At 46.4% G+C, this 24,197-nt stretch overlaps 1 protein-coding gene across 1 annotated transcript; it reads left to right on the top strand.

The window, feature by feature from the left end:
- The first annotated feature begins 1,382 nt into the window (after window positions 1-1,382).
- On the top strand, window positions 1,383-22,685 carry E2F6 (E2F transcription factor 6). Its single transcript, XM_019451828.2, has 7 exons — window positions 1,383-1,762; window positions 10,003-10,057; window positions 13,901-14,117; window positions 15,891-16,046; window positions 17,644-17,758; window positions 20,697-20,844; window positions 21,444-22,685. Exons 1-7 carry the CDS (start codon window positions 1,655-1,657, stop codon window positions 21,491-21,493), a joined length of 849 nt encoding a protein of 282 aa, XP_019307373.2. The 5' UTR covers window positions 1,383-1,654; the 3' UTR covers window positions 21,494-22,685.
- The last annotated feature ends 1,512 nt before the right edge of the window (window positions 22,686-24,197 follow it).

Raw genomic sequence — 24,197 nt, forward strand, 5'->3', positions numbered from 1 at the left:
CTGGGTGACGTTTGCAATCTCGCTAGTCTTCATTTTCCTAATCTATACATTGAGCGGGAAAACAACTTTCCGTTTTGATATAAGCTTTACATGCGAAAATGCATGCAGAACATTTAGCAGAACGCCGAACATATAGCAAATGCTGGCTTATGTCTTTTTATGAAAAACATTTATTTCTGGTCTCCAGGACTTGCCTTCTCAGGGACTCTGGTGGGTATAAAGGCATGTTTTAACCACTCTGGGAAATTCTCCATTCTGCAACAAAATCCAGTCTTTTAGACACTTAGCCCTTATGTTATTCTTTATTTCAAGCCATTCATTTAGCAAACATTTACTGAGCTCTTACTATTTATTTGCCACACATTGTGCTAGATGCTGGTCATACAAAGATTATAGAATGCCTCTGCTTGGAGGAGTTTATAATCTAGTGGGGAGCCAACTTCCTCTGGAAGCCTGCCTTGCCCCCCTCCCCCCCCCCCCTCAGGCTGGGTAGAAACCCCCAGGGGTCTAACTACCATGAGGCTCGGGGGCTGCCCTCTACCCTGTGCTGAACCACATTGCCTTACCTTTTTATCCCAAATATGTGTTTGTCCTTGTTCTAAATAAGTTAATTCATTTCACAACAAACTTACTGTCATTATTCCCATTTAACAAATGAGGAAACTGAGGCACGTTTTAGGATCTTGTAAACTGAATAAGGAGAGAAGCTGGTATTCGAAAACACGTTTTCTGACTCCAGCTTTACACTTTAAATGTTTTAAATGTTCTGTTTATCTGGTTCCTCCATCGGAAGACGAGATTGAGTCTGTGCCAAACTCCGATGGATATCTCCTGTGCCCACCACGATGTCTGACACGACAGATAATCATTTATTTATTCATCAGATGAAAGAAAGGAAACAATAAAAAAGAAAAGAAAGAAAGAGAGAAGAAAGAAAGAAAGAAAGAGAAAGAAAGAAAGAAAGAAAAAGAAAGAAAAAAGAAAGAAAGAAAGAAAGAAAGAAAGAAAGAAAGAAAGAAAGAAAAAGAAAGACGCTCGTAAGTAGACAATTGCACCACGGTCTGGTTACCATTTACTAAGCATCAACACGGGGCAAGTGCCCGGGGTGTGCAGAGGAAGCTCAAGATTAAATGAACATCCGTGCGCTCAGAAGCTTCAACAATGTGTCCACAACTGCGTTTCCCCCCGCCCCCAAACACACACACCCGTGGCCTCTCTTCTCTGGCCCCGTTCCCTTCTTCTGAAATTCCCGCTCCACCTCTTCCTCCCCCTTGCCATCCTCTCCGTGGATTTCGCGTCCGGGCTTTCCCGAGCTCCGGCCGCGGGAGAGGGTTAGGGCCTGGGAGCGCTCCGGCCGCGGCAGGCATGCGCACTGGGGGCGGCGCACTGCGCATGCGGGAAGATGGCGGGCCTGGAGTCCTGAGAACCGTGGGTCGCCCTGCTCTCCTCCGGCCTGCTCCGTAGCTCCCCAGGTCGTGGGGCAGTGGCGCGTTCGTTCGCGGGCCGGCGTAGGCAGCGGCGCCTCCGAGCAAGCTGCAGGCCCGGTTCGTGCTCGGCCTCCGGGAACCGGCGCGTTGGGGGCGGCGCCCGGCCGGAGCGGGAGAAGGCGGGAGAGCTCGCGGGGTGCGAGGCGAGGGGCGGCCGGCTGGGCAGCATGAGTCAGCAGCGGCCGGCGCGGAAACTGCCCAGCCTGCTGGTGGACCCGGCGGAGGAGACGGTGCGCCGCCGGTGCCGCGACCCCATCAACGTGGAGGGCCTGCTGGTAAGCCCCCGGGGGTGGCTCGTGCCCGGAGCGCCGGGGGCCCTGGCGCGGCGCGGGGTGGGGCGGGGGCGGGTCCCAGGCCCGGCCGCCTGCTCTCGTTTCGCGGGGAAGCCGGACCCACAGTCGTCTGGGTCGTGAGTTCCCTCTGGGCCGGGTTCCTGGCTGCTCGTCGGTCTCCCCGGCTCTCCCGCAGGCTGGTCGGTCATTCACGTGAACTCTCTCGCCTTCCCATTCAACACTTGCTCCCAAACGTGTCGTCAGTCTTACAGGCTGTTACCTCGGGGCTGCGCAGCGCTGTTGGAGAATATTGCCCAGCATCGCGTTGTAAAGCCCTGTTTTTCTACCAGCACTGGATCCTTGCTATATTTCTGCAACGTGTTTGGTTTTTTTTCTTCCTTCTCCTCTCCCAGTCTCTTAACTGCGGCCATTTAAAACCTTGTGCACACTACGTTTCCCACCCCGCAGCTGCCCATTCAGCAAATTAAGGAAGCTTGTGCTCCCTCCCTGCGTAAGGTTAATTTCCTCTATTCTTGCTCTAGGCTACAAGCAGTATATTATCCTTGGTTCTCAGAGGCGTTGATGAATTCATCATTTTCTGTTTCTCCCCGTGTTTTCAACTTCTCTGCTTGTTTCTTCCCGTAATGGCTAAATGTTTGCTGAAGTTAATATTAAGCCCAATCCCCATGGTGACTCAGTCCTCAAAAATAGTTTGTGAGCATAGTCTCATTTAATTCTTCACAGCAGTCCCGAGACATTACTATTCTTGTTCTCCGTTTGTCAAAATAGACTTGGAGATGTTAAGCGACTTGCCAGTGATTAGATCGTGCCTGGGAAAGCCTGGATTTAACCTCACCATGTCCGACCCGTGATGATGAATTCTTGACTACGTACTTAAACTGCGTCCTAAATATTTCCCCATCTCAAAAGAGACTTCCTTTCATTGTAGTTGCCCTTTCACCTACTGTATCTTCCCTCCAAACTTTTCCAAAGAACTGTTTGGATTCCCTGTGTCCACTGCTCACTGTTATTACCACCGGGGAGGGGGTGCTCTGCCCTGAGAACAGCTCTAAGACTGTTCTAACCAAGGTTGCCAACAACCTTGTCAGTTCCAGCAGATGTCTGACTCCTTATCTCTGTAGTTTTGACACGACCAACGGATGTCTTGCTTTTGTTGGAAACTCTCTTTGAGTCGCTTCTTTGATGCAACCTGCTCGCGGTGCTCCAGATGTAGTCATCTGGTCTCTCCTGTGCTCCCCTGCAAACTCCTCTTCTTCTCCACGTTCCTTACATGCCCGTGTTATTTGGGGTTTTCTTCTACCCTCCCTACGCATTCATTCTTCGTGTGGGACGTCATTCACCCCTCCTAGGATTTCTGGTCCATTCTTTATTACCATCTCTATTGGCGGGTCTTCCCCTTTGAGAATTTGATACAACTCTCCCCATCGAAAGACCACTTAATTTCGTATTTAATAGCAGAAGATACACACATCCCTTGAAGTCTTAGATATTCTTATCTACTCTGGTAGTTTCGGTTGCCGCATCCTAATGACTCCCAAATCTCTCAATTCAGCTCAGAGTTTTCCAACTGTCTACTCGACGGCTCTACTTAGATTTCAAACTCCTATCCAGCGTTGAATTCATGATCATCTTGGCCTAAGCAGGCAGCAACGTTGCTGTGTCGCATCTTCATAAATGGTGCCACACCCACCATATTGTCCAAACTAGCATCTTTTAGGCATCATCCTTGCCTTTTCCCTTTTCCAAACTGACCCCCTCTCCCCTCCCGATCTAATGAAACTAATCAGCAATAGTTGCCGCCTGTACCCATCTATCTTTAAGATTGTTGCAATGTTTTCCTGCTTCTGGTCTAGCCCCCCAGACTTTTCTATATGTTCTCCACACAGTAACCGTCTATAATGGTCTTTAAAGCATGCTTCTGATCATGTTGTTTGGCCTAATCAATCATGGTTCCCTAGTGCTCTCAGAATAGAGTAGAAACTTCTTAATATAATAAAGTTCCTGGTGTTATCTTCTTTGAACTGCTTGTAGTTAATAGATTTCCAAATTTCCATATTCTTTTGGATTCCTACATGTACATACTCCCCCTTCCAAAACTTACTTTTTCTTGTTACCTGCCCTGGTTTTCAGGTCTAGATGTAGAGGTCCCTCGTCTGAAGCCTTTCCTGATGTCTCAAGACTAGGTTAGGCACTCCTTTTGTGCTCCTAAAGCACCCTGTGCCTACCCTGTCTTTGCAAAGTATGGCTCTTAGGTCCCTGAGTTCAGTGACTCTGTCCATTTCATACACAGCGGTGTGGTGCCTCTCACAAAAGGATTTGGTAAATAGTTCTTGGATGGATGAAGTAGGTACTTAAATGTTTGAATGTGTGTTTATTTTTCTGATTGTAAACAACTACCTCATTGTTTTTTAACTGCCTAGTGACTGGAAGTGTTTAACAAACTATATAGCTGTGCAAAAATTAGTTATTATGTATCTGAGTGATGTTCCTCAGGTAAATGGCTTGAAAAACTGTTGGAATTTAGAGAAGGGAGAAGGTAGGGTTGGTTGGAGGTGGAACTTAGTCTGCACATTGAAAAGTAAGGGAAAATCGAATGAGTGAGGTGAATGCAAACCCCTTGTTTAATGGTCTGTTTCCCAAGAGCTCTTAAAGGAGTAGGGCTCCCCCAAATAGGCAATCGGTACAAAGAAGCATCTGTATAGAGAAATTCTTAACCAATTTAGAGGCAATGCTTAAGATTTTAGTCCCTAAAATGACCTTTTCTCTTTTCTTTGTCCTTTGCGATCTCAAATTATAATTTCCTGCGTAGTCTTCAGATGTGGGACTTGATGTGGGACTGGTAAAACAGCCTCGGATGTTCTGACTTGCCTGTCAGGAGCTCCCGGTTCCTAGAGAGCTGTGTGCACCCAGATCGGTCGTGCTGATCTTTCAAGTTTGGCGGCCTCTGCCTTCTCCATTCGCTTCCCAGGCTGGGTATTCAGTCAACAAATGGGGCACAGAAACTGTGTGAGGATTGAAAGGGAAAGTTCTTGGGATGTGACTACCACTGAGCTGTCCCCCGTCATCCCTCAGGGAGATTACCCGAGAGTGAGCTCTCAGAGAGACTTCCTTAGAGGAACGGAGACGTGGTTCAGCCCACGGTGGGGCAGAACCGGAAGCCGCGGTCTGTGCTGTGGCCTGGGCAGCTTCGCCCCGCAGGGATGGGAGGACTGCCGCCGTAAGGACGCTGGAAAGGTCCAGAGTAAGTGCCCTGCACAGGAACCACTTTGCAAAGGCTCCCGCTGGCCTAATCTGGGACACTCTGAGCCTTACAAGAACAGGTTTTCTGCTCACAGAATAAAAGAAGAATCCAGTTCCTGAAACCCAGCTCAGTCCTGCTTCTCCGGGTCTCCAGGCCAGGGAAACTAAAAAGACCGTCGTCCGACCCTCCTCCCTCCACACCCAGCCCACACTGCTGGGACAGACCGGGTAGCTGCCGCAGACCTTCCTGTTCCCAGGGGAGGAGACGGGAGTCACAGGGGAAGGTAACTGGAACTGGTCCGGAGCAATTCTGAAAGTCAGCTTGGGAAACGTTAGGAATTTCTTGGTTAGGTTCCAGGGCCTGGGAGCAATTCTCTCTGCTCCCAGCTCGACTCTCTGGGCTGTTGGTTCCACTGTGTGTGTCTTCCTTTCTTCCTCATGAAAGGAAATGCCTATTTGTAACAGAGTGACTTTTTCGGCCTGCTTCCTGGCAGTAGAATTTGGGGTGTTGAGTCACCTCTTTTCGATTTAAACATTCTGTGTCCCTTTTAGTCCAAGCTGACGGTGTTTTCGCTGATACGGTTCTCTCAGACACGGCGTGGACCTCCTGTGAATCCTGTTGCGGCTCACCCAGCGGACACAAGTCCCACCTTTCTTCAGGATAAACCCTCCTCTAGCTCGAGCTCCTGCTCGAATGGCTGATGGACGGTGCCCCGGGCCTTCCGAGAGGCCCCGGCTTCGATCTGGAGGATGTGTGGGGCTCGTCCTTCATCTCCGTCAAGGCCTTTTATGTGACTGTGCAGTGCTGTGAGGCGCCCGCTTTGATCTACTGGGTGTCTTACCCCCAAGCTGTGCAGTCACACCCTCACCTTCTTCTTTATGCCTTTGATTTGGTCTTTCTCAGAAGTCATTTCTTACTCTGAGCTTCTGGAGAAGCTGAGAATTTTTAAAGGCTTTAAGTCCTGGCTCCTTTTCGTTTAACAGTCCTTTCCTCGATTTCTCTCTCTCTCATTCTGTGCGCTGCAGGGAGAGACAGGTGCCAGATTTCCTCCGTTGTAGGGAAATCTCAGATTACCCGCATCCGTTAGCATCTGCTTCCCGCGGAAGTGCGGTGGACGGTGAGTGTCCCGTCTTCGCGTAACAACCAAGGTCTCCCTCCCGGCGTCTGACGGCGCAGTCCTCGCCTCCTTTGGAAGCTTCACCGCGGCGCCCAGGGTTCTGCCGACAGTTTCTTTCAAAACTGTTCAGTTTGAACAGACTTTGGTGACTGTACGGTGGCCGTGTAAGAGAATATCCTTGAGATACACACGGGGTTGTCTGAGGGTCTGCACTTTGGTCCCAGTTGATTCAAGGAAAAATGTCGTGTGTCCACAGAGGAAAAAGCGGTGAAGCGAATGTAGTAAAACGTGAACACCTGGGGGATTTGGATGAAGGGGATGTAGCAATTCTTCTGCATCTTGTACGAAGGCTGAGATTATTTCAACAGAAAAAGAAAACGGGTGTCCCTGAGAGGAGCTTGGACAGTCCCCCGTTGAGAGGGGCTCCGTTGTTCCTGACCTTGAGGGGGAGCCCCCTCCACTCCAGCCCTGTTTCCGTTCCCGGGCCCGCACTTGGGTCCGCACAAGAGAGTAGAGTGTCGCCGGTCTCCGTCCGGGGCCAAGGCGCACTGCTCTGCACCGAGGGACTCCAGTAACGCGGGGTCAAGTGCAGGGGTGGCATTTCAGTTCCTTTTTTTTTTTTTTTTTTTTAAATAGCTCACCAACTTTTCTGTGAGGAAACGTTCATGCTGATTTTAAAGCCACTTCAAAAGGAGTCCTATCAAGTCCCTTCTACTCCCAGAAAAGCTCCTGGCCTCCTTACTGAAAACCGTTGACCAAAGTTGGAGTAGCTGCTGGGGTAGCCAGGTGACACATGTTGTATTAGGAAACAGCAAAGGGCACCCCAGCATCTCTCGGGGATCCGTATTAATGGGGTACGGAAGAGCGTGTCTTCACCCTGTGTCCCCGTGTCTTACATATTCATGTCTCAGGGCTCTGAGTTACTTACCAGTTGAAGTCCTCTGTGACGAGGTACCCTTTCAACTTCAGATGTTAGCAAACATTTGCCAAGTGCTCACATGTGCCAGGCACTGTTCCGCTTCAAAACGCAGAAGGGTAATAGTGTCTTAGGCTCGCCGAGGATTTCACAGTTTACGGGATTTCCTTTAATCTTCACAGCAGCTTGGAAAATGGACAATAAAATTCCATCAACACGCTGCGTTTCGGATAAAGACTGGCATCTCTCAGTGTCTACGAAGTCATGTGACTGGTAGTCCTGAAGCCAGTCTTAAGCCAAGAACTATTTTGAATGTGAAGGAGATGAACGTGTCGTCACTGTGGACGCTTTGGAAGTCTCCGAAATTGTACACTGTCGGGTCTATACGTCTAGGATGTCTCCCCCAAGGGGCTATGATACTGTTGTGATTCCTCCAAGGTAAAGAGATCGTGTTTTCATAGTCAAAAGGAAGAAACAATGGCTGTCGTTGGAGTCTGCTCTCCTGCAGGTCTCGGCGTAGACCAGGTGGTGCCGCTGCACGTGTGGTGAGGAAAGCTGTCCTTGCTCCCGCTGCTGTGCCCGATTGAGGCATTATCCCTGTGCCAGCCTGGGAACGGCAGCCGTCTCGACAAGAGGACGAGAGAGAAGGGAGCAGAGAAGAGGCCCTTCTGAAATCTGTGGCAAGCAGATACCGAGAGAGCCAATTAGGATGCCGTCGAGTACTCGTACGTAGGCCTTGGCCTTGCTACTCTCAATTAAGAGCAGCAGTCTATTTGTGGCACGGCACCCGCGAGCGCAGTGGCGTTAACCCTTTCTGTGTTTCCTGCGTACTCTCTTAGGAATGTAGAAGAGTTTAGGGTATTTGTTTATATGTTGCAAAGCAGTGTGATGAAGACGGGTTATTTGTCGTTTAAGAATCTTGCCACGATCAACGCTGTCTCGTACACTTTTAGCAGAAGGGTTAAATGTAAAAATAGCAATGACTGTGGGTCACATTCATCTGTGTCCTTTACTAGGACTGCCCGTCAGCGTTTCAGCGGTGGGCACCGTGTTTGCAAATCACTGCTGTTGTTTAGCGGGGCTCGTCAGGCCCAGGCCCGCCCCCGAGACGGGCCTTCCCAACTCTGGTTTTGCACAGCCCAGCAGGTCTGCGTTTTCCCTGAAATCCTAACAGCTGAGTTCATCTTCTAGCAGAATTCTCTGTCAGTAGAGTTAGTCCATACGAGGTTCACTTGCTGGTAGATGCTATAATCTTGTCCTAAATGGCAGGGAGATCGTCGTGGCAAAGATTGGTCCTTAATGCTGAGGCAGACAAAGAGCTTCTGAGCCGTCCGTCCACCTTGCCTTTAGGCTTCCTCACCCCCCAGTCTTTTTGCTGTGTTGCCACCGTGCTTCCATCCCTACACCGTGAGCTGGGGTATGTCACGTTCTCATTCAGAAATCTGCCGGGCGTCCTCACTGCCGTGACTCCTTAGCGCACACTCCTTAGCGTGACTTCCGTGTCTGTGTCGAGGGTGGTTCCGCCTGCCCTTCCGACTTCCGTGTCAAGTCAGTCTTGCACCAGCCACACGGGTCGGTGTGCAAAAGGTGCCATGCGATTTGTATTTTCGTACTTTGGGTTCATTTCATTTCTTGCACTAGGAATCAATCCTATCTTTTCCCTCCTTCGGGAAGCTCCCACAGGTTCAGGCAGAATCTGGCTTGTCCTTCAAGGCCCAGCTGGGGATCCCCTTCCTTGTGAATGCTTCTCTGATATCCCTCTCCGGGTGCATCCACAGTATTCCTGTTGATTCTTCTCTTATGCCAGTTTTGCTACAGCCAGTTTGGGGGCGAGTTTTTTCACTTGACAAGAGCCGACCCTGATCACGGCCTGTCTGGAGGCTCCTGTCGTCATTGTACTTTGTTGTAAGCATGAGGCTAATACAGGTTTTTGTTTACATGGCTTTATCTAAATGTTTTATTTTTTTGCAAAAACAGTTTGTAAGCACGTGGCAAATGTTTTACTAGCAGTTTACGTAAACTTTCATAGCTTCTAGACACCTGATAAGATGATAGTCATTGGTAGCAGAACTAGTACTCATTTCCTGGTTGTTTGAAGAATTTAAAAGAAGTGGTTTTTTTAATTAGTCTAACACCAAGGTTTCTAGTTATGTGGCATACGTTGTTTTCCATTATTAGAAACGCTGCTGGGGGCGCCTGGGTGACTCATTTGGTTGAGCGTTCAACTCTTAATTTTGGCTCGGGTCATGATCCCAGGGCCATGGGATTGAGCCCCCAAGTCGGGCTCCAGGCTAGGCATGGAGCCTGCTTGGGATTCTGTCTCTCTCCCTCTCTCTCTGCCCCTCCCATGCGTGCGTGCTCACTCTCTCTCAAAATAAATAAACTAAAAAAAAAAAAGAATAAATAATTTTTAATTAAAGAAATAAATGCTGTTTTTACATTAATTATAGTGGAAATGCATGGCCACCTGTGAAAGCTTGTGAGCAAATTTTTTAGAGCCGTTACACTTAGATAGCAAGGGGTGAGCATTGCCTGGTTTAGACCTATTCTGCACCTCTGCTGAGCTTTCCAGCATCAGAGACCGTGTCCTAATCATCTTCATATTCCTTTTTATTCTCAGTACCTGATACAGATGCTAGAGTAATGCCTATTCAGTAATAATTTCTCATTCGTATTTCTCCTCCACCCATTCTGTAACTACTTAATGTCCATCCTTACCGAAGCCCGTGCAGCGTCAGAAGCTTAACTCCATGAACCCTGCCAGTCACGAGTACAGTTAGGGTGGTGACAGCTTAGAAGGAAGAGTGCTTTTCTCGCATCCAAGTCATCACCCCAGGGAGAATAAAAACCTCTATATTTTCCAGTAAATGCTGTTCATTTGCATTTTTTTCATTCGCATCATTGTTTTTAAATTACTAATTTACATTTCTGTCTTTTCCTTTTTCCAGCCATCAAAAATAAGGATTAACTTAGAAGATAATGTACAGTATGTGTCCATGAGAAGTAAGTTGATTCCTAAATAGGTTTTAGGTTTTGTAGTTTGAACTTCATATGGTTTAAATGATTTATTTTAAATGTACATAAGTTGATTCAAAACTGAAAATGTATTTGTACATTGATTTTCAGCAAACACTTGTGAGGTTGTGGGCTGAGTAGTGTAAACAAATGTGAGTTTATTCTTTGCTGCTTAGGGAAATGCATTTTAAAAATGGAATGGTCCGGGGTGCCTGGGTGGCTCAGTGGGTTGAGCGTCCAACTCTTGATTTCAGCTCAGGTCATGATCTCACAGTTCATAAGATCTAACCCAGCATCAGGCTCTGTGCTGACAGTGTGGATCCTGCTTGGGATTCTGTGTCTCTTGTCTCTCTCTGCGCCTCCCCTGCATACATATGCTCTGAATGAATGAATGGTCTGTGTTTAAGGGTGTTTTCTCGAAGTTCTGTGAGAGCGATTACGTGTTGCTGTCAGCAGAATTGAAGGCCATTGACCACAGTCAGGAGAACCAGTCTTTTGCCCTCCAGATTCCTGGGACTCCCTTTGCTGTCTCCCACCTCTGCCACGGACCAGGGCGCAGAGTCAGTTAAAGGAGGCGAAGTGCCCATTGCTCTAGTTCCCTATCCTTCTGGAAATTATAACCGTAGAACGCCCCACCCCTGATTCTCTCTTAATTTTGGTCCTAACCGCGATGGATGGACAGTGCATAGATCCCAGATAAATCTTAATATCAGCCCTAATTTCTCCTCGGCCCCTGCCACAATCTCACCTGTAGTTGGTCCGTTTTACCTGTGAAGCGTGTCCTCCGTCCGGCCCACAGCACCACCTCACGGTGACATCTAACACATGTCGAGCTCGTACGGTACGAGCTGTGTTAAGCTCTTTGCATGGATTATCACTACAACCCTTTAAAGCGTAAGCGTGGATTGTTTTACATTTTTTATAGTTGAGTAAACTGAGGCCCAGAGAGGTCAAAGGACTTGCTCAGTTGGGATTCAATTCCCCACCTCTCTGACTTCACCTCTAGTTGTAAGCACGGGGCTAGACCCCTGCTTCTAGTGTAGACTCTCCGTCTCTCCCTGCCTGATGTGGTGGGATAGCCTCCTGAGTAGGTTGTCTGCCCATAGGCTCTTCCACGCTGCTGCCGGTGTGATTTTCCTAACACAGAAATGGGATCGGGACCTCCCTCAACCGGAATTCTTCCACGATGTTCTGTTACATACAGAGAAAACTCCGACTCCTCGTGTATTTCATTTTACTTATTTGTGTTAAATTTATAAGCCACCTCAGATCCTTAAGAGGAGCGAGGCCGTGGAGAGCGGCCAGGTGGAAAGACGGGGCCCTTGCACGTTGTCTCTTGCCCCACGGGCGGCCTGGGCCTCCAGCTGCCGCCCTCACCCATCGCTGAAGCTCTGCCTGCTGGGGGTTCCCTACATACACCTGTCCTCAGACACAGCTCTGTCTTTCGACGTGCTGTTTCCTCTGTCTCATTAAGCCCCTTGCCCAATGTCAAGAGGGGAGACACCCTCCTCTTCACGTTCGTGTCCTCTGCCCACACATCCCCTTTGTGAGGACTTCCTTCCTTCCCGTGCCGGTTAGGTTTCGTCTCGTCTTCTCAGGCAGCTTGGACACCTCTCTTAGCACGGACCTCAGGGCGTTGTGATCGAGTTCCTTAATAGACTAGGGAACATCTTCAGTTTGAAGACCTTTTTAAGTCATGTTTATGTTCTTTCAGCAACTATCATATTCTAGGTTTTCAGTTAACATCTGTTCTCTCTAAAGTGACTAACATGGTGGCAGTGTACTTATCCTGAGCTTGTAAGACCATGTTTTGTTAGTAATGAGGGTGATTAGATTTATGCTTTCTGAAGTTAGAATTTCTCGAGCGCCTGGGTGGCTCAGTTAGCCAAGCAGCCGACTCTTGATTTGGGCTCAGGTCACGATCTCACAGTCGTGGGATCGAGCCCCGTATTGGGCTTTGCACTGAACACGGAGCCTCCTTGGGATTCTCTCTCTCCCTCTCTCCACCTCTCCCCACCTCTCCCCACCTCTCCCCACCTCTCCCCACCTCTCCCCACCTCTCCCCACCTCTCCCCACCTCTCCCCACCTCTCCCCAACTCGTGCTTGTTCGCTGCCTCTCAGAACAAATAAATCAACATTAAAAAAAACCCTAATAAAGTTAGAATTTCTCTTTTGTAGTCTTCAATGGGTTTTGGTAGAATTATGACTTCTAATTTAAATGAAATTTTCATTCCTCCCTAATCCCATTTAATCCAAAGTGTAGAAGTGGTCTCCACAGAGAAGACATGTGTATTATAAAATACATACTTGTGTTCTTAGAGTAACCACCAACAGCCTTTAAACTGAATGTGACATTGTAGAGATTCTGAACACGGGAATTTCCGATTGAAGATAGCATGAATATTTCTTCTGAAGCGTACTGGTCATTGTATGCTGTGAAAGTAGCAGAAAGGAGAGATCATATTCTCCACCCCAAAAGGGCAGCTCCATGATTCCTGAAACTATTTACTCTGCACACCAAACAAGAACTTGTTTTTTAGTATCAAATTAGGGAAAGATGAAAGGAACGTAATGCTCAGTGCTGAGGCCCTCATGCACTGTGTGAAATCGGTAGGCTAGCAGGTGTAACAGCACATGTTCACACGCCTCAAAGTACCCTTTTACCCATCAGTTCCAAACCGCAGAACTTACTGGAAGGAGACAAAGATGCAGACAGAAATTTAGCTGCAGGGAGATTTATTGAAGTATTGGGCAAAACAGCAAAGTTGGAGACAGTTGGAATTTCCAGTATCGGAGTAAGCGTAGCAAATACTCCATGAAGTGAACTATCACGCAGCCCTTCAGAATAACGTTGAAATACATTTGTTGACAAGCGACGATGTTCACGATGTTGAGTTAAAACACCATGCTAGAGGATAGTCTGTTCTTTTGTTTTTAAAAGTCACGTATACATATTGACAGATAGGTGTATGTCTGTGTGTGGAGGGGGCCGGGCATGTATGAAAAACCAAAATCACGGTAGGTGAGGGATGGAGGGAATTAAAGACATTTTCCCCCCTTTATTTGCTTACCTGTTAACATAGGCTAGTGAATATTTAAAAATGGAATAATAATCAGTTTGAAGACTTTTGCTTTTCCTCAAGATATGTCTTAATTGTTCTAATGGAAGACCAGTTTGAGCTCTTACAGAAACTTCCATCAGGGTTACACTGACACGTACAGGAACATTTTAAGTATTAAAAGAGAAAAAGCCAAGCCTCTGCCTTTGCTTTTATAAAGAACGTCTTGGGGCGCCCGGGTGGCTCAGTCGGTTAAGCATCCGTCTCTTAATCTCGGCTCGGCTCACGATCTCACAGTTTGAGTTCGAGCCCCGTGGTGGGCTCTGCGCTCACAGTGCAGAGACTGCTTGGGATTTTCTCTCTCTCTCATCCCTCCGCCATACCGCTCCCCTGCTCGTGCCCTCTCTCTCTCTCAAAATAAACTTAAAAAAATTCTAATCCTGTTCCTGAGAGTGGTGTAGGTACAAGTGCAAACTCTCCGCTTTATGTTTGAGAAGAGGCCGCAGACCCCTACAGATTCCCGTGTCCAGAGGACCTGGCTCCATATTTCAGATACTCTGTTAAGTCTAAAGCATTTGCTTACTTGGCATAGGCTGATACATTTTGATCTGGTGTGAGAAATCTAGTTCATAAAAATCAGCTATGATGTGTTCAGTGTGTAGAATTTCGATGGGTGTCTATGCTTACTGAGGAGATAAATTATTTTTTTTTTATGAGCTGAGAAAGAAATGCTATAGAGAATTTTACAAATTTGTTTGTTTTGTTTCCCAGAAGCTCTAAAAGTGAAGAGACCTCGTTTTGATGTATCTCTGGTTTATTTAACTCGAAAATTTATGGATCTTGTCAGATCGGCTCCTGGGGGGATTCTCGACTTAAACAAGGTCGCCACGAAACTGGGGGTGCGGAAACGAAGAGTATATGACATCACCAATGTCTTAGATGGAATCGATCTGGTTGAAAAAAAGTCTAAGAACCATATTCGATGGATGTGAGTTGGTTTTGAACTTTTCATGCTTTTTTTTTTTTTTCCTTCTCCTTAAGTGACAATACCCAGGTTTGAAACAAACTAGTATTTGTAGTGTTTTGACAGGACAAAACAAAGTAAGATATGGCTTCTTGCTAGAAAAAGATTCTATAAAAATTTTGTTCATTTGTTGTCGCACAAGGTACAGAAGTTATTTTTTTTCCTACTTAGGACTGAATAAAAGCCATAGATCTAGGATGTCATTCTGGTGTTATGGAAAAGTTAAATGGAATAATAATCGGTTTTAAGACTTGCTTTTCAAGATCATAAGAAGGTCTTAAACATCTGATTGTTTAGGAAATTTTTTTCCAATTGGTTATTGCTATCAGGAAGAAATTCGCTAAGGTCATCGTAAGACAATGTAATGTAATAAACGCTTAGAGGCTTCCTGCTCCAAGAGTTGTAATTCATTTGTTCTGGGGGAAGGTGGGAATCTCATCTTCCTTCTTAATTACCCCAGGTGGTTATGAGTCTGATAGACTATGGATCCACACTGTCCTGAATGTAAAAATAAAAATCAGTGGACCATGTCTAAAAGGCAATTGCTAAAGACTTTATTTTTGATGAGGAAGATCCCATGGAGAAAAAGCCTATGGCATAGACGTAGATACACACATGGGTGTGTGTGTGCATACGTGCACGAGAAGAAAGCTGTAATACACACGTGGATGTGTGCGTGCATACGTGCACAAGAAGAAAGCTGTTAATACACACGTGGATGTGGATGTGTGTGTGCATGAGAAGAAAGCTGTTAATACTTCTGACAGGCAAATATTTTGGAAGAGTAAGAAACAGTTCCAGCTTCGAAGTGCACATAAATACATTTCATTTCAGGCAATGACAGATGTCCCAACAAAGATCATGAAATGGTTTTAAATAATGAACTTTGCTGATAGAGGAAAGGGGTTCATAAAGGAAGTTATTTTTTTCAGCAATACAGAAATGCAGATTGAACTCTAATCTGAACGTGTTTGCTAAATAACATTAATAACACCTTAGGGGTTAATATCAGATTGCATTCCGAATCGCTAATTGCAATCAGATTTGAAAAGTAGCAAGCAAAAGGTAAAGTAGTAACAGCCTTTTTCCTCATTATTTTTCATGAAGAAGAAAAACAATGAGTATCCGTTGCTCGGGTCAGATCATAACCACTGTGATAAGGTAGACAGTAATAACTAAAGAAAATACATCTTTTAAGAATAATGCATACAATCTTATATTCAGCTCGAACCAGATAGAAGATGCACATTAGGGAGAATCCTCAATTTTATCAGAGGAGCTGTCATTTTAGTCAGAACCCCTTGTTTGTCATCAGGGGACTAAAAGGTTACAACTTCTCAAAAGTCCTGCTGTCAGTGCTAGAGCTGGGACCTAACCTGGGTCTCGTTGACTCGGGCGGTGCTCGGTGTGCTTCGTCCGCTTTGCCCGCCACTCAGTCTCCGTAGAGTTCTGCCGGTCCCTTGGGTCTCCTCAGATCCCTGTGTCAGAGACCAGAACGGGGACAGAAAGCAGTGTAGCTCCACGAAGAATAATGGTTGTCTGGAATACAGGGAGGTCAGGAGTGAAGCGAAGTAGCTAGTTTTGTCTGTCGCTTTGGGAAATGCCTGATGTCAACATCGGGAGAAGTTCCAATAACCTAACTTGTGTCTTCATCTCCTGGAGGTGACTCACAGGGAGTTTTTTGTTTGTTTTTGTCTTGTCATTATTATTATTTTTTTAAATACCTTTCTCTTAAAGAGGGTCTGACCTTAGCAATTTTGGGGCGGTGCCTCAACAGAAGAAGCTGCAGGAGGAGCTTTCTGACTTATCAGCAATGGAAGATGCTTTGGACGAGCTGATTAAGGACTGTGCCCAGCAGTTGTTCGAGTTAACAGATGACAAAGAAAACGAAAGATATCCTTTAACTCTGTCCTTTAAAAAAAAAAAAAAAAAATTCCCCTTCCAAGGCAGAGGTTACTTTAAATAGTAGGGTCAGCCTGGGAATTTAATTCATATACTCAGGATACAAAATGAGACCTTTAGAAATTTGGAAGTAACCAAAGAGTTAGGAATATAGCCTCAAACATACACAGAATATTGCCTTTTCCTCTTTCGAGTGGCATTTGTTCAGGTCAAATGCTACATTGAGACCGTGTACCAAGGTTCATGTTTGCATATCAAATTAAAATAGTGACACATTCTTGCTTCGTTTTTTAGTCAGAATGCTGTAAAGATAGCAAACTCTCTTTTGTGAAATTGGCTTTTGTGAAATTCAGGTTTTCCCTAATTTGTTAGCTGAGGTTTCTTTTTCTTTTTTTTTAATTAACGTATTCATTTTTGAGAGACGGAGCGCAAGTGGGGGTGGGACAGAGGGAGGGAGACACAGAATCCGAAAGAGGCTCCAGGCTCTGAGCTGTCAGCACAGAGCCCGACGCGGGGCTCTCCCGAACTGTGAGATCATGACCTGAGCCGAAGTCGGACGAGTTCTGTCTGACTGAGCCATCCAGGCACCCCACTGAGGTTTATTTCTGAAACGGTGACATTGCCATTGAAATGGCAGTGGATGAAACGGCAGCTGCCATTCTGGTCCACAGAGCCCAGTGTAGCTACGTGGGACCAGCGGGGCCGACTTGTCTTTGGTGGCGGTCTTCTCCTGGGTCTCCTAGGCCCACCTACTGCTCTGTTTTCACTGCACCTTTGTGAGGCGCCACTGGTTCCCAGCTGCTTCATGCTTTGAGTTTACTCACACTCTGCATCAGTTAAAACCTATTTTCACAGTATAGTTATCACAAGGGAAATAAATGCTGTTCCTCTACCTAATCAGAAAGTCTTTGAAGTAAGCAAAAAAAAAAAAAAAAAAAACAAACACAAAAAAACGTTGGGGAAATGCAGTAAGTCACTTAATTGGTAACATTTCAACCCAGTAAAACAAGAAGAAAAAAATTCACATAGTGAGATGGAAGATGATTTGGGATGTGGGAAATCCCATGAGTACATGGTAGTCCCGGAACACATATTCCCCAGATTGATGCCACTTTTTTTTTTTTTTTTCTTTTTTACAGATTTTTTTCCACCTTGCATTTTTGGAGAGTCTCATCAAAATTGAGTATTTTTTCCCCAAACGTTCTCATAGTTAGATCTAGCATCGAAGAGGGAATTGGGGGCAGGGAGCAGTTAAATACCTTCACCTGAGGTTTTTGTGTGTGTGTGTGTTACGTGTATGTGGACAGTTTGTCCAGAAATTGTCACCGTAGTCACGACGGCAGGCTTTAAAGGAATTCTTTGAGCTATACATATTGTAAAACATTTTGTAAAGTCTGAAGAATTGTTTATGAAGTAGTAAGAGTTATACATGAAATGATTTTCTACTAATTGCTTTCCTTAATTGTGAGTTTGTATCCCATAAAAACTACAGAGATTCTAACATGACACTTATATTCGTGTATTATCAGAGATCAGTTATCTCCTCCGTAAGTAGCATTCTGCTTAGAGACCCTTGACTGACGTTTACACTAGCGTACGTGACGTATCAAGATATTCACAGCATCCAAGCCTTCCACGAACAGATTGTTATCGCAGTGAAAGCTCCGGCAGAAACCAGATTGGATGTCCCCGCTCCCAGAGAAGTAGGTATCCCTGCATGTTTAAGAAGACCTTGTAAAGAATGGGGGCAGGTCAACTGTTCAGGCTGCTGTGTTGCAGTCGTAATATCTTCCCAAGCATCATGTGCGTGGTAGTTGCACATCTGACGTCGCTTGAGGCCCTTTGCACGTTTTAGCTTGTTTTGCGTAACGCCACAAAGGCAGCAGTCATGATCACGATCCTCTGACAGGGGAGGAATCTGAAGCGCAGAAAGATTAACTTTCTCATGGTCACACAGTAAGCGACAGGGCCGGCATTCAAACCCAGATGGTTTGTCTCCAGAGTGTGTTCTTGACCATTGTTCTGTCCGTGTGCTCTTCCTATACCATAACGCGCTGTAGTGCCCCTACTGTGCCACAGTATGCTATAACCTATTGTAATGCCTGCTAGAGGAATCTCCAAGAATTGGCCCCGTTGCTGAAGTGCCAGATTGGGTGTCGGTCAAGGCTCTAGAAGTTCACTCTGACCAAGCTCATGAAAGACTAAAGAAAGAATAAACAGGAACGCTAAGTGGTACATTTAATTTTGTTAAAATTGTTTTTCACTGTTTATTTTTGAGAGAGAAAGACAGAGCATGAGCAGGGGAGGGGCAGAGAGAGAGGGAGACGCAGAATCCGAAGCAGGCTCCGGGCTCCGAGCCGTCAGCACAGAGCCCGACGCGGGGCTCGAACCCACGAACCGTGAGATCATGACCCGAGCCGAAGTCGGACATTTGACTGAGCCCCCCAGGCGCCCCCTAAGTGGCACATTTAATATGAAATGTAATATTGCCGTATAAATGAAAAGATGCTTATCAGCCGCCAGCTGCTTAGCACACTCTTTCCCTTGCAGGAAAGTTTATATTGAAAGATAATTGTCATCAGAAGGTTGCTTGGTAAGGATGGAATCAGGACCAAGGAAGGTGGCCATTCTTGGGACAGATCATCAAGGTCTGACAGCCTGTAGGCCCATCGGTGCTCATAGTGACCGCTCTGCGTTGCTATAGGGGCTTCCCTCCCTCATAGTGAGGAATGTTCTTACCACTCATCTGTCCTTTCATCCCCACCAACCACTGTCCGAGTGAGCGCCATGTTGTTACTTGACAGTGTATTATAAGTCAGTCAGGGGACAGCCTTTAACCTAGTCACACTCAAATTGTGACTCCTTGGTGACGCCTCCTCATTATTTTTTCTAGATCTGGATATAATCCAAGTCTCCTAAGCAACATTTGTGTTTAATAGGAGTCGTTTGAGAGATGTTCAAACTTTTTTTAAATAACCACTAATCTTTCAACACATCCTTACCCGGGGACATGATAGTCCATTCGGCAGTGACTGACAGGGTTTTGGTCCCCCCCCCCCCCCCCCCCCCCCCCGCACTACGAGCTGCCTCAGGCCGTAATTGCCAGATTTTGCTGGGTTTTTTGATCCCGCCCAAGACTGAGAGTCCAGTTTGAAGGCTGAGGAGCGTGGGCCCTCTGGGCAGCCCTGCTCCGCGGTCGGGCAAGAGCGGGAGCAGTAGACAGGAGCACACTGCGTACAGGGGAGCCCGCCGCCCGCAGAGATCCAGGGCGAGAGCTGGGGAGCTGGTGCCAGGGTGGTTGGGCTTCAGGTCAGATCTGGCTCGCTGGCTTTGAGGCAGAGTCTTATTGGGACACAGCCACCTGCCCGTTTGTTTAGATATATTGTCTCTGGCCGCTTTCGGTCTGTGATGGCAGAGTTGTGTAGTTGTGACACAGGGATCGTATGGCCCACAAGCCCCTTCACGGAAAACGTTTGTCAGCTCTGATTTGGTGGAGTAGGAAGTCCTCGGCTGGCTGTCAGTTCTGAGCAACGTCACAGTTTCTTTTGTTTAGAGATATTTTTTGAGTTGTGTGAAATAATACCGTTCAAACCAGACCTGGCCTGGCGATCTAGAGCCTGAGCATACGTGTACTTTCTCTGGCCTACATGTCTGGTACCAAGAAGCCCCTCTGATAGACCGCATCTCACCGAGCCCTGTTAGGAGATCACAGTGAGGTTTGTGGGGCAGGAGGGGGCCCCGGTGTCTGTGCCAAGCCCGGGCCTCCCTGCGTGAAAGGGGAAGAGAACGGACTCTGTCACAGTTGAACCCTCTTCCAGTCAAAACAGCAAAGGAATCATGTATAACTGGAACCGTTCCTTAAGATTTTGGCATAAATTGGTTCATTTCGGGGTCCTGGCACACACACAAAGATGATGATTTAGCATAACTCTCAGTAGAAGCCCCTATTTCCTGATACCTTACAGAAAAACTAATCCTGAGTAAATTGAAAAACCCAAAGCCAAAAGATGTGAATAATCATAATTAATAGTCCTTTATATGCAGTACTTTTTAAATATTTTTTAAGTCACTAAGGTACGTTTTGTCAGGATCTCATTTTTTTCACATGGACGAAAGAACAGCTCTTTCAGTTAAGTAAGTACCTCTCAGGGGTCAAAAAATCTGAACACACCCTTCTTATTTGAGACTACAGGGTATTTTAGATTTCTCTGTTATCCAGACACTGATCGTGGACCCTCAGGGACCGACTCCTAGAAGGGGTCAAGTCCTTGAGTAGAGAAAAATGGGCTGTTGAGTGCTGAAGTAGTCACATCATGACTCCCATCGAGTCGCTGTTTCAGCTCCGTGAGCTGGCCGGTGGCTTATTGGCCAACACTGAAGTGACTAAAGCCACGTACGTGGTTTTCTCAAATATACGATAGAAAGGAAACCACCCGCGTTTAAATTTTCAGCAATATCCCTTGAATTGGCCACGTCCGTGGTTTTCTCAAATACACGATAGAAAGAAAACCACCCGCAGTTAAATTTTCAGCAACATCCCTTGAATTGAAACTTTTGCAGTTCTAGTGGGTGAAAAAATATAATCAGTGAACAGACATCCTGACATGTTTTCTCTATGGTGTTTTATTTATATTTTACCAGGACTCTATCACAGTACACATAAGAAGCACCAAAGGACCCATCGATGTTTATTTATGTGAGGTGGAACACGATCATTCGGGTAATAAAGTGTCTGAAGGAGCGGGCACCTCTTCATCTAAAAACAAACATCCAGAACACCCCGATAAAGGTAAGTATACCAAGCGCGTGATGAGGAAAATTGAAGATTCTGATGGCTTTTTACAAAACCATACAAAACAAATTTGTATATTTGTATATACAAATATATATGTGTGTATGTAAAAAATCCTTAGAATCTTAAATTCGTGTATATACATATGATTTTTAGTATATTGTTACAAATGCATATTATGGCCTTACGGATATTTTTACTCTTTCTAGCCACGAAAACACGAGTTAAAGAATTACAAGGTAATTCAGACTGTTAAACGACAAGGTAGTTTAGCCTGTTTCTAACAAAAACAGAGTTATGCTGTGCAGTTTTGATCTCGAAAACTTAGAATCTGGTCGGTCCCGTGGTGGTGCCTCCCGGCGCGGCCTCTGGGTAGAGAAGCCGTCTCCGTCCTGACAGGTGCTGGCGGGTGCACGTGCGCCCTCGCTCGACTCTGGGGAGACTTACAACAGGAGCCTCTGCCATTGACAGAACGGTGTGGCTGTTGGCCAGGGCTCTTCAGGGTTCTTTTAAGCGCTTGAAGTGCGTGTTCGCTTACCCGTCCGCCTTTCAGACCCTCACTCAGGAGAATTTCTTCCGTGTTTGTTACTTTTCAGAAGAAGAGCCACCACAGCAAAGTGAAGCATTACTTGAAGTGAGCAACTGACAGCATTTGCAGATGCGTGTATGGAGTTTTGGGGAGCATCCCGTGTGGGTGAATCATGCATCGGATTCGATTCTCAGAGCAATAAATCATCCACGAAGTTCTCTGCTTCTCCGAGACAGCATCAAGGCCAGTGGTGGCTTTGAGGGGTTCACTACTTAGGTTTACTGGTAATTCCGGTTTCTGCATTTGAAAACAACTCTTTTTATAATTATTCACTGCTTTTTGTCAGTGAAATAGACACCCTGCCTACTGAAATAATACTCTGAATAATACTCTTCCGTCACGGAGAGTATCCCTGAGAAAGGCGGTCGGGCCTGAAGCAGACCGTGCTTTGTGGACTCTGCCCTTCCCTTCAAGGATCATGTGTCATTATCACGCAGGAAATTGCCTTACGCGGGTTCATGTCTGCAATTAGCTCTTGGATGAGTATACACAGGCGTCTAACCGTGATGTCTCTGTATATATCTGTATAATGTTTAGATGACTTATGTAATATGTCTAAGTAAAACTTTCCACCCTTGTACAGCCAAAATAATGTATATATGGAAAGTAACAGACAAATTCTCTAATTTCCGTGGTATCGATAACTTATTAGAATCCTCAGAATGGGGGTTAGAGGAAAGTTTTTTCCAAACTTCTACATGTAGAAGTATCATAAATATGCTAGACGTTTGAACATCGTGGATTTAATTAAAGTGTTTCCATATGGTTCCCAGTGCTGAAATGGAAATCTGATACTTCTTGATTTCAAGCTTCCTCCAGGGTTAGTGTGTGTGAGCCGGTTAATGCGGGCCCTGAGGCTTTAGGGGCAAGTATAGAAATACTATCAGGTAATGGCTTAATTCTTTGCAAGACGTGAATTTAATCATGATGAAAATTGGAAACTATTTTCACCTTTTTGCAAGCAGATTTTGTAACGTTTCTGTATGCAGCCTCGCTTTTCAATCAAAGGGGTTTACTTTTGATGAGTTGGTTGTACCCTGCCCTCTCTCCAGCTCTAGTCCCACGTGTCCAAGAACCTAGCTCTTTCTACCTCATTGGGTAAATCATTTACCACTCTGTGCCTCAGTTTACTCAGTAGTTTACCATTAGACTGTGAGCTCCTTGAGGGACTTGGTCTTAATCATTGTTATACCCAGCGCCTTGCACCATGCCTGGCACATAAAAAGTGCTCAATAAATGTTTGAACAAATCACTGAGTGAGTGAGTGAGTGGTAAAATTCGTCTGAAAACACTCGTCTGTCGTACAGGATTCTTGTCGGCGTCACGCAGACTCCTATTTTAAACTTCTCTCGCTTTCAGAGAGAGATTTGAAGCAAGTTGAAATTAAAACCGTGTAAAAAAAAAAAAAAGATAATTCAAGAGGAGTCACAAATCAAAATACTGACAAATAATGCCGAGGGCTGGGATCGAGTTACCTCCGAGCTCTGCGGTGCGATTCGGCAGACGTCAGGTCGTGTGCGAAGACGGGTGCCGTGTGACTGGACGAGCCCATCTAACGAGGGGGTGAGCCCGAGCAGAGGAGCGACCCGCGAACGCCTCTCCTTAAGAGGAGCTGCAGAATAAAAAGCCTCTCCTGAGCAGGAACGATGGGCCGGGGAGAAGGTGGTGGCCCGGGAAGCCTTGCCGAAAGTCCGCCGTTCGTAACCGGCGGTTCGTTCCTTCCGTGTGAAATGTGACAACTCTTGTGCTTTACAAACTATTCTGAGATCACGTAAGCAAAAGTCCTTTGTCCGCCAGAGGCGTGATCTAGAAATGAATCTCTCTTTGTCACTTTGTCTTCGGGTGTTTGGTCTCTAATCTTTACAACCGCCAAAGCGGGCATCCTCAGGACTGGTCCCACGGCCCTGCCACCCGATCCCGGGCTCAGCGTCGCCACCCGCCTGTCTGTGAGGACACCGCCACTTACTTTCGTGTCGCTCCCCCCAGCTCAGGGCTAAAGAACCCCTCAGTGTTCCCCTACTTCCTTCGGGCTGAAGTCCACACTCGTGATGTAGAAGGCCTCCCAGCCGGCCCCAGCCTACTGTCCAAAGCTTGTTACTTGTTGGACAAGCCCCCAGCCCGGACCAAATCGATCTGGTTGCTGTGCCTTTCGCCTGGGATTGTCCTCTTATCTTTCCAGAATTAGGTCTTCGTTCTGGACCTGGCTTAAACCCCTCCTTCCGCTTCCTGCCCTCGCGCCTCCAGTCACTACAGAGCATTTGGTAGCCACCCTCTTCGGTGGCTGTTAGGATTTCCCAGCGCGTGTTATGTGCTCTCAGAGTGGAGGACCCACACCTGACGTGTTCGTAGTTCTCGTATTTAGGTACGTTTCCGTATGTTTTGGCTGGTTGGAAAGAAAAGTGACCTGATTTCGTTCAACCTGACTCCCAGGAGTTTAAAAACAAACTCTGATTTTGCAAAAACACTGACCAACGAACTGAATTTTCGCTGGAAGAAAAAAAATTACCACTCTGTACTAATTTTGCATTTGCGTTTTGTGAACTCACAGCACATCTGCCTGATTGTCCCTCCACCTCGGCAGAGGAAGACCTTTGTGGTGTGAGCACGCCGTTTTCAAGAGGGAGGCTTTAAACTTGAGTCAGTAAGGACGCCTTTTGTCCCTCCCTTTGGACCCGGGGTTTGGCACCAGGGACGCATGTCACAGCTGGTGTCGAGTTGGACGCTGAAGGTCACACGAGTGAATGGTCGCGCCTCTAGAGGC

Source organism: Panthera pardus, unplaced genomic scaffold (assembly GCF_024362965.1).
Source record: "Panthera pardus isolate Hobbes unplaced genomic scaffold, ASM2436296v1 HiC_scaffold_26, whole genome shotgun sequence".
Taxonomy (NCBI): domain Eukaryota; kingdom Metazoa; phylum Chordata; class Mammalia; order Carnivora; family Felidae; genus Panthera; species Panthera pardus.

Bases quoted from the DNA above. Each gene is read 5' to 3' on its own strand.
- E2F6 (XM_019451828.2), top strand. From the start codon at position 1,655: ATGAGTCAGCAGCGGCCGGCGCGGAAACTGCCCAGCCTGCTGGTGGAC. The intron at 10,058-13,900 runs GTAAGTTGATTC...TTTGTTTCCCAG, and splicing joins ACAGTATGTGTCCATGAGAA to AAGCTCTAAAAGTGAAGAGA. The intron at 14,118-15,890 runs GTGAGTTGGTTT...TTTCTCTTAAAG, and splicing joins AAGAACCATATTCGATGGAT to AGGGTCTGACCTTAGCAATT.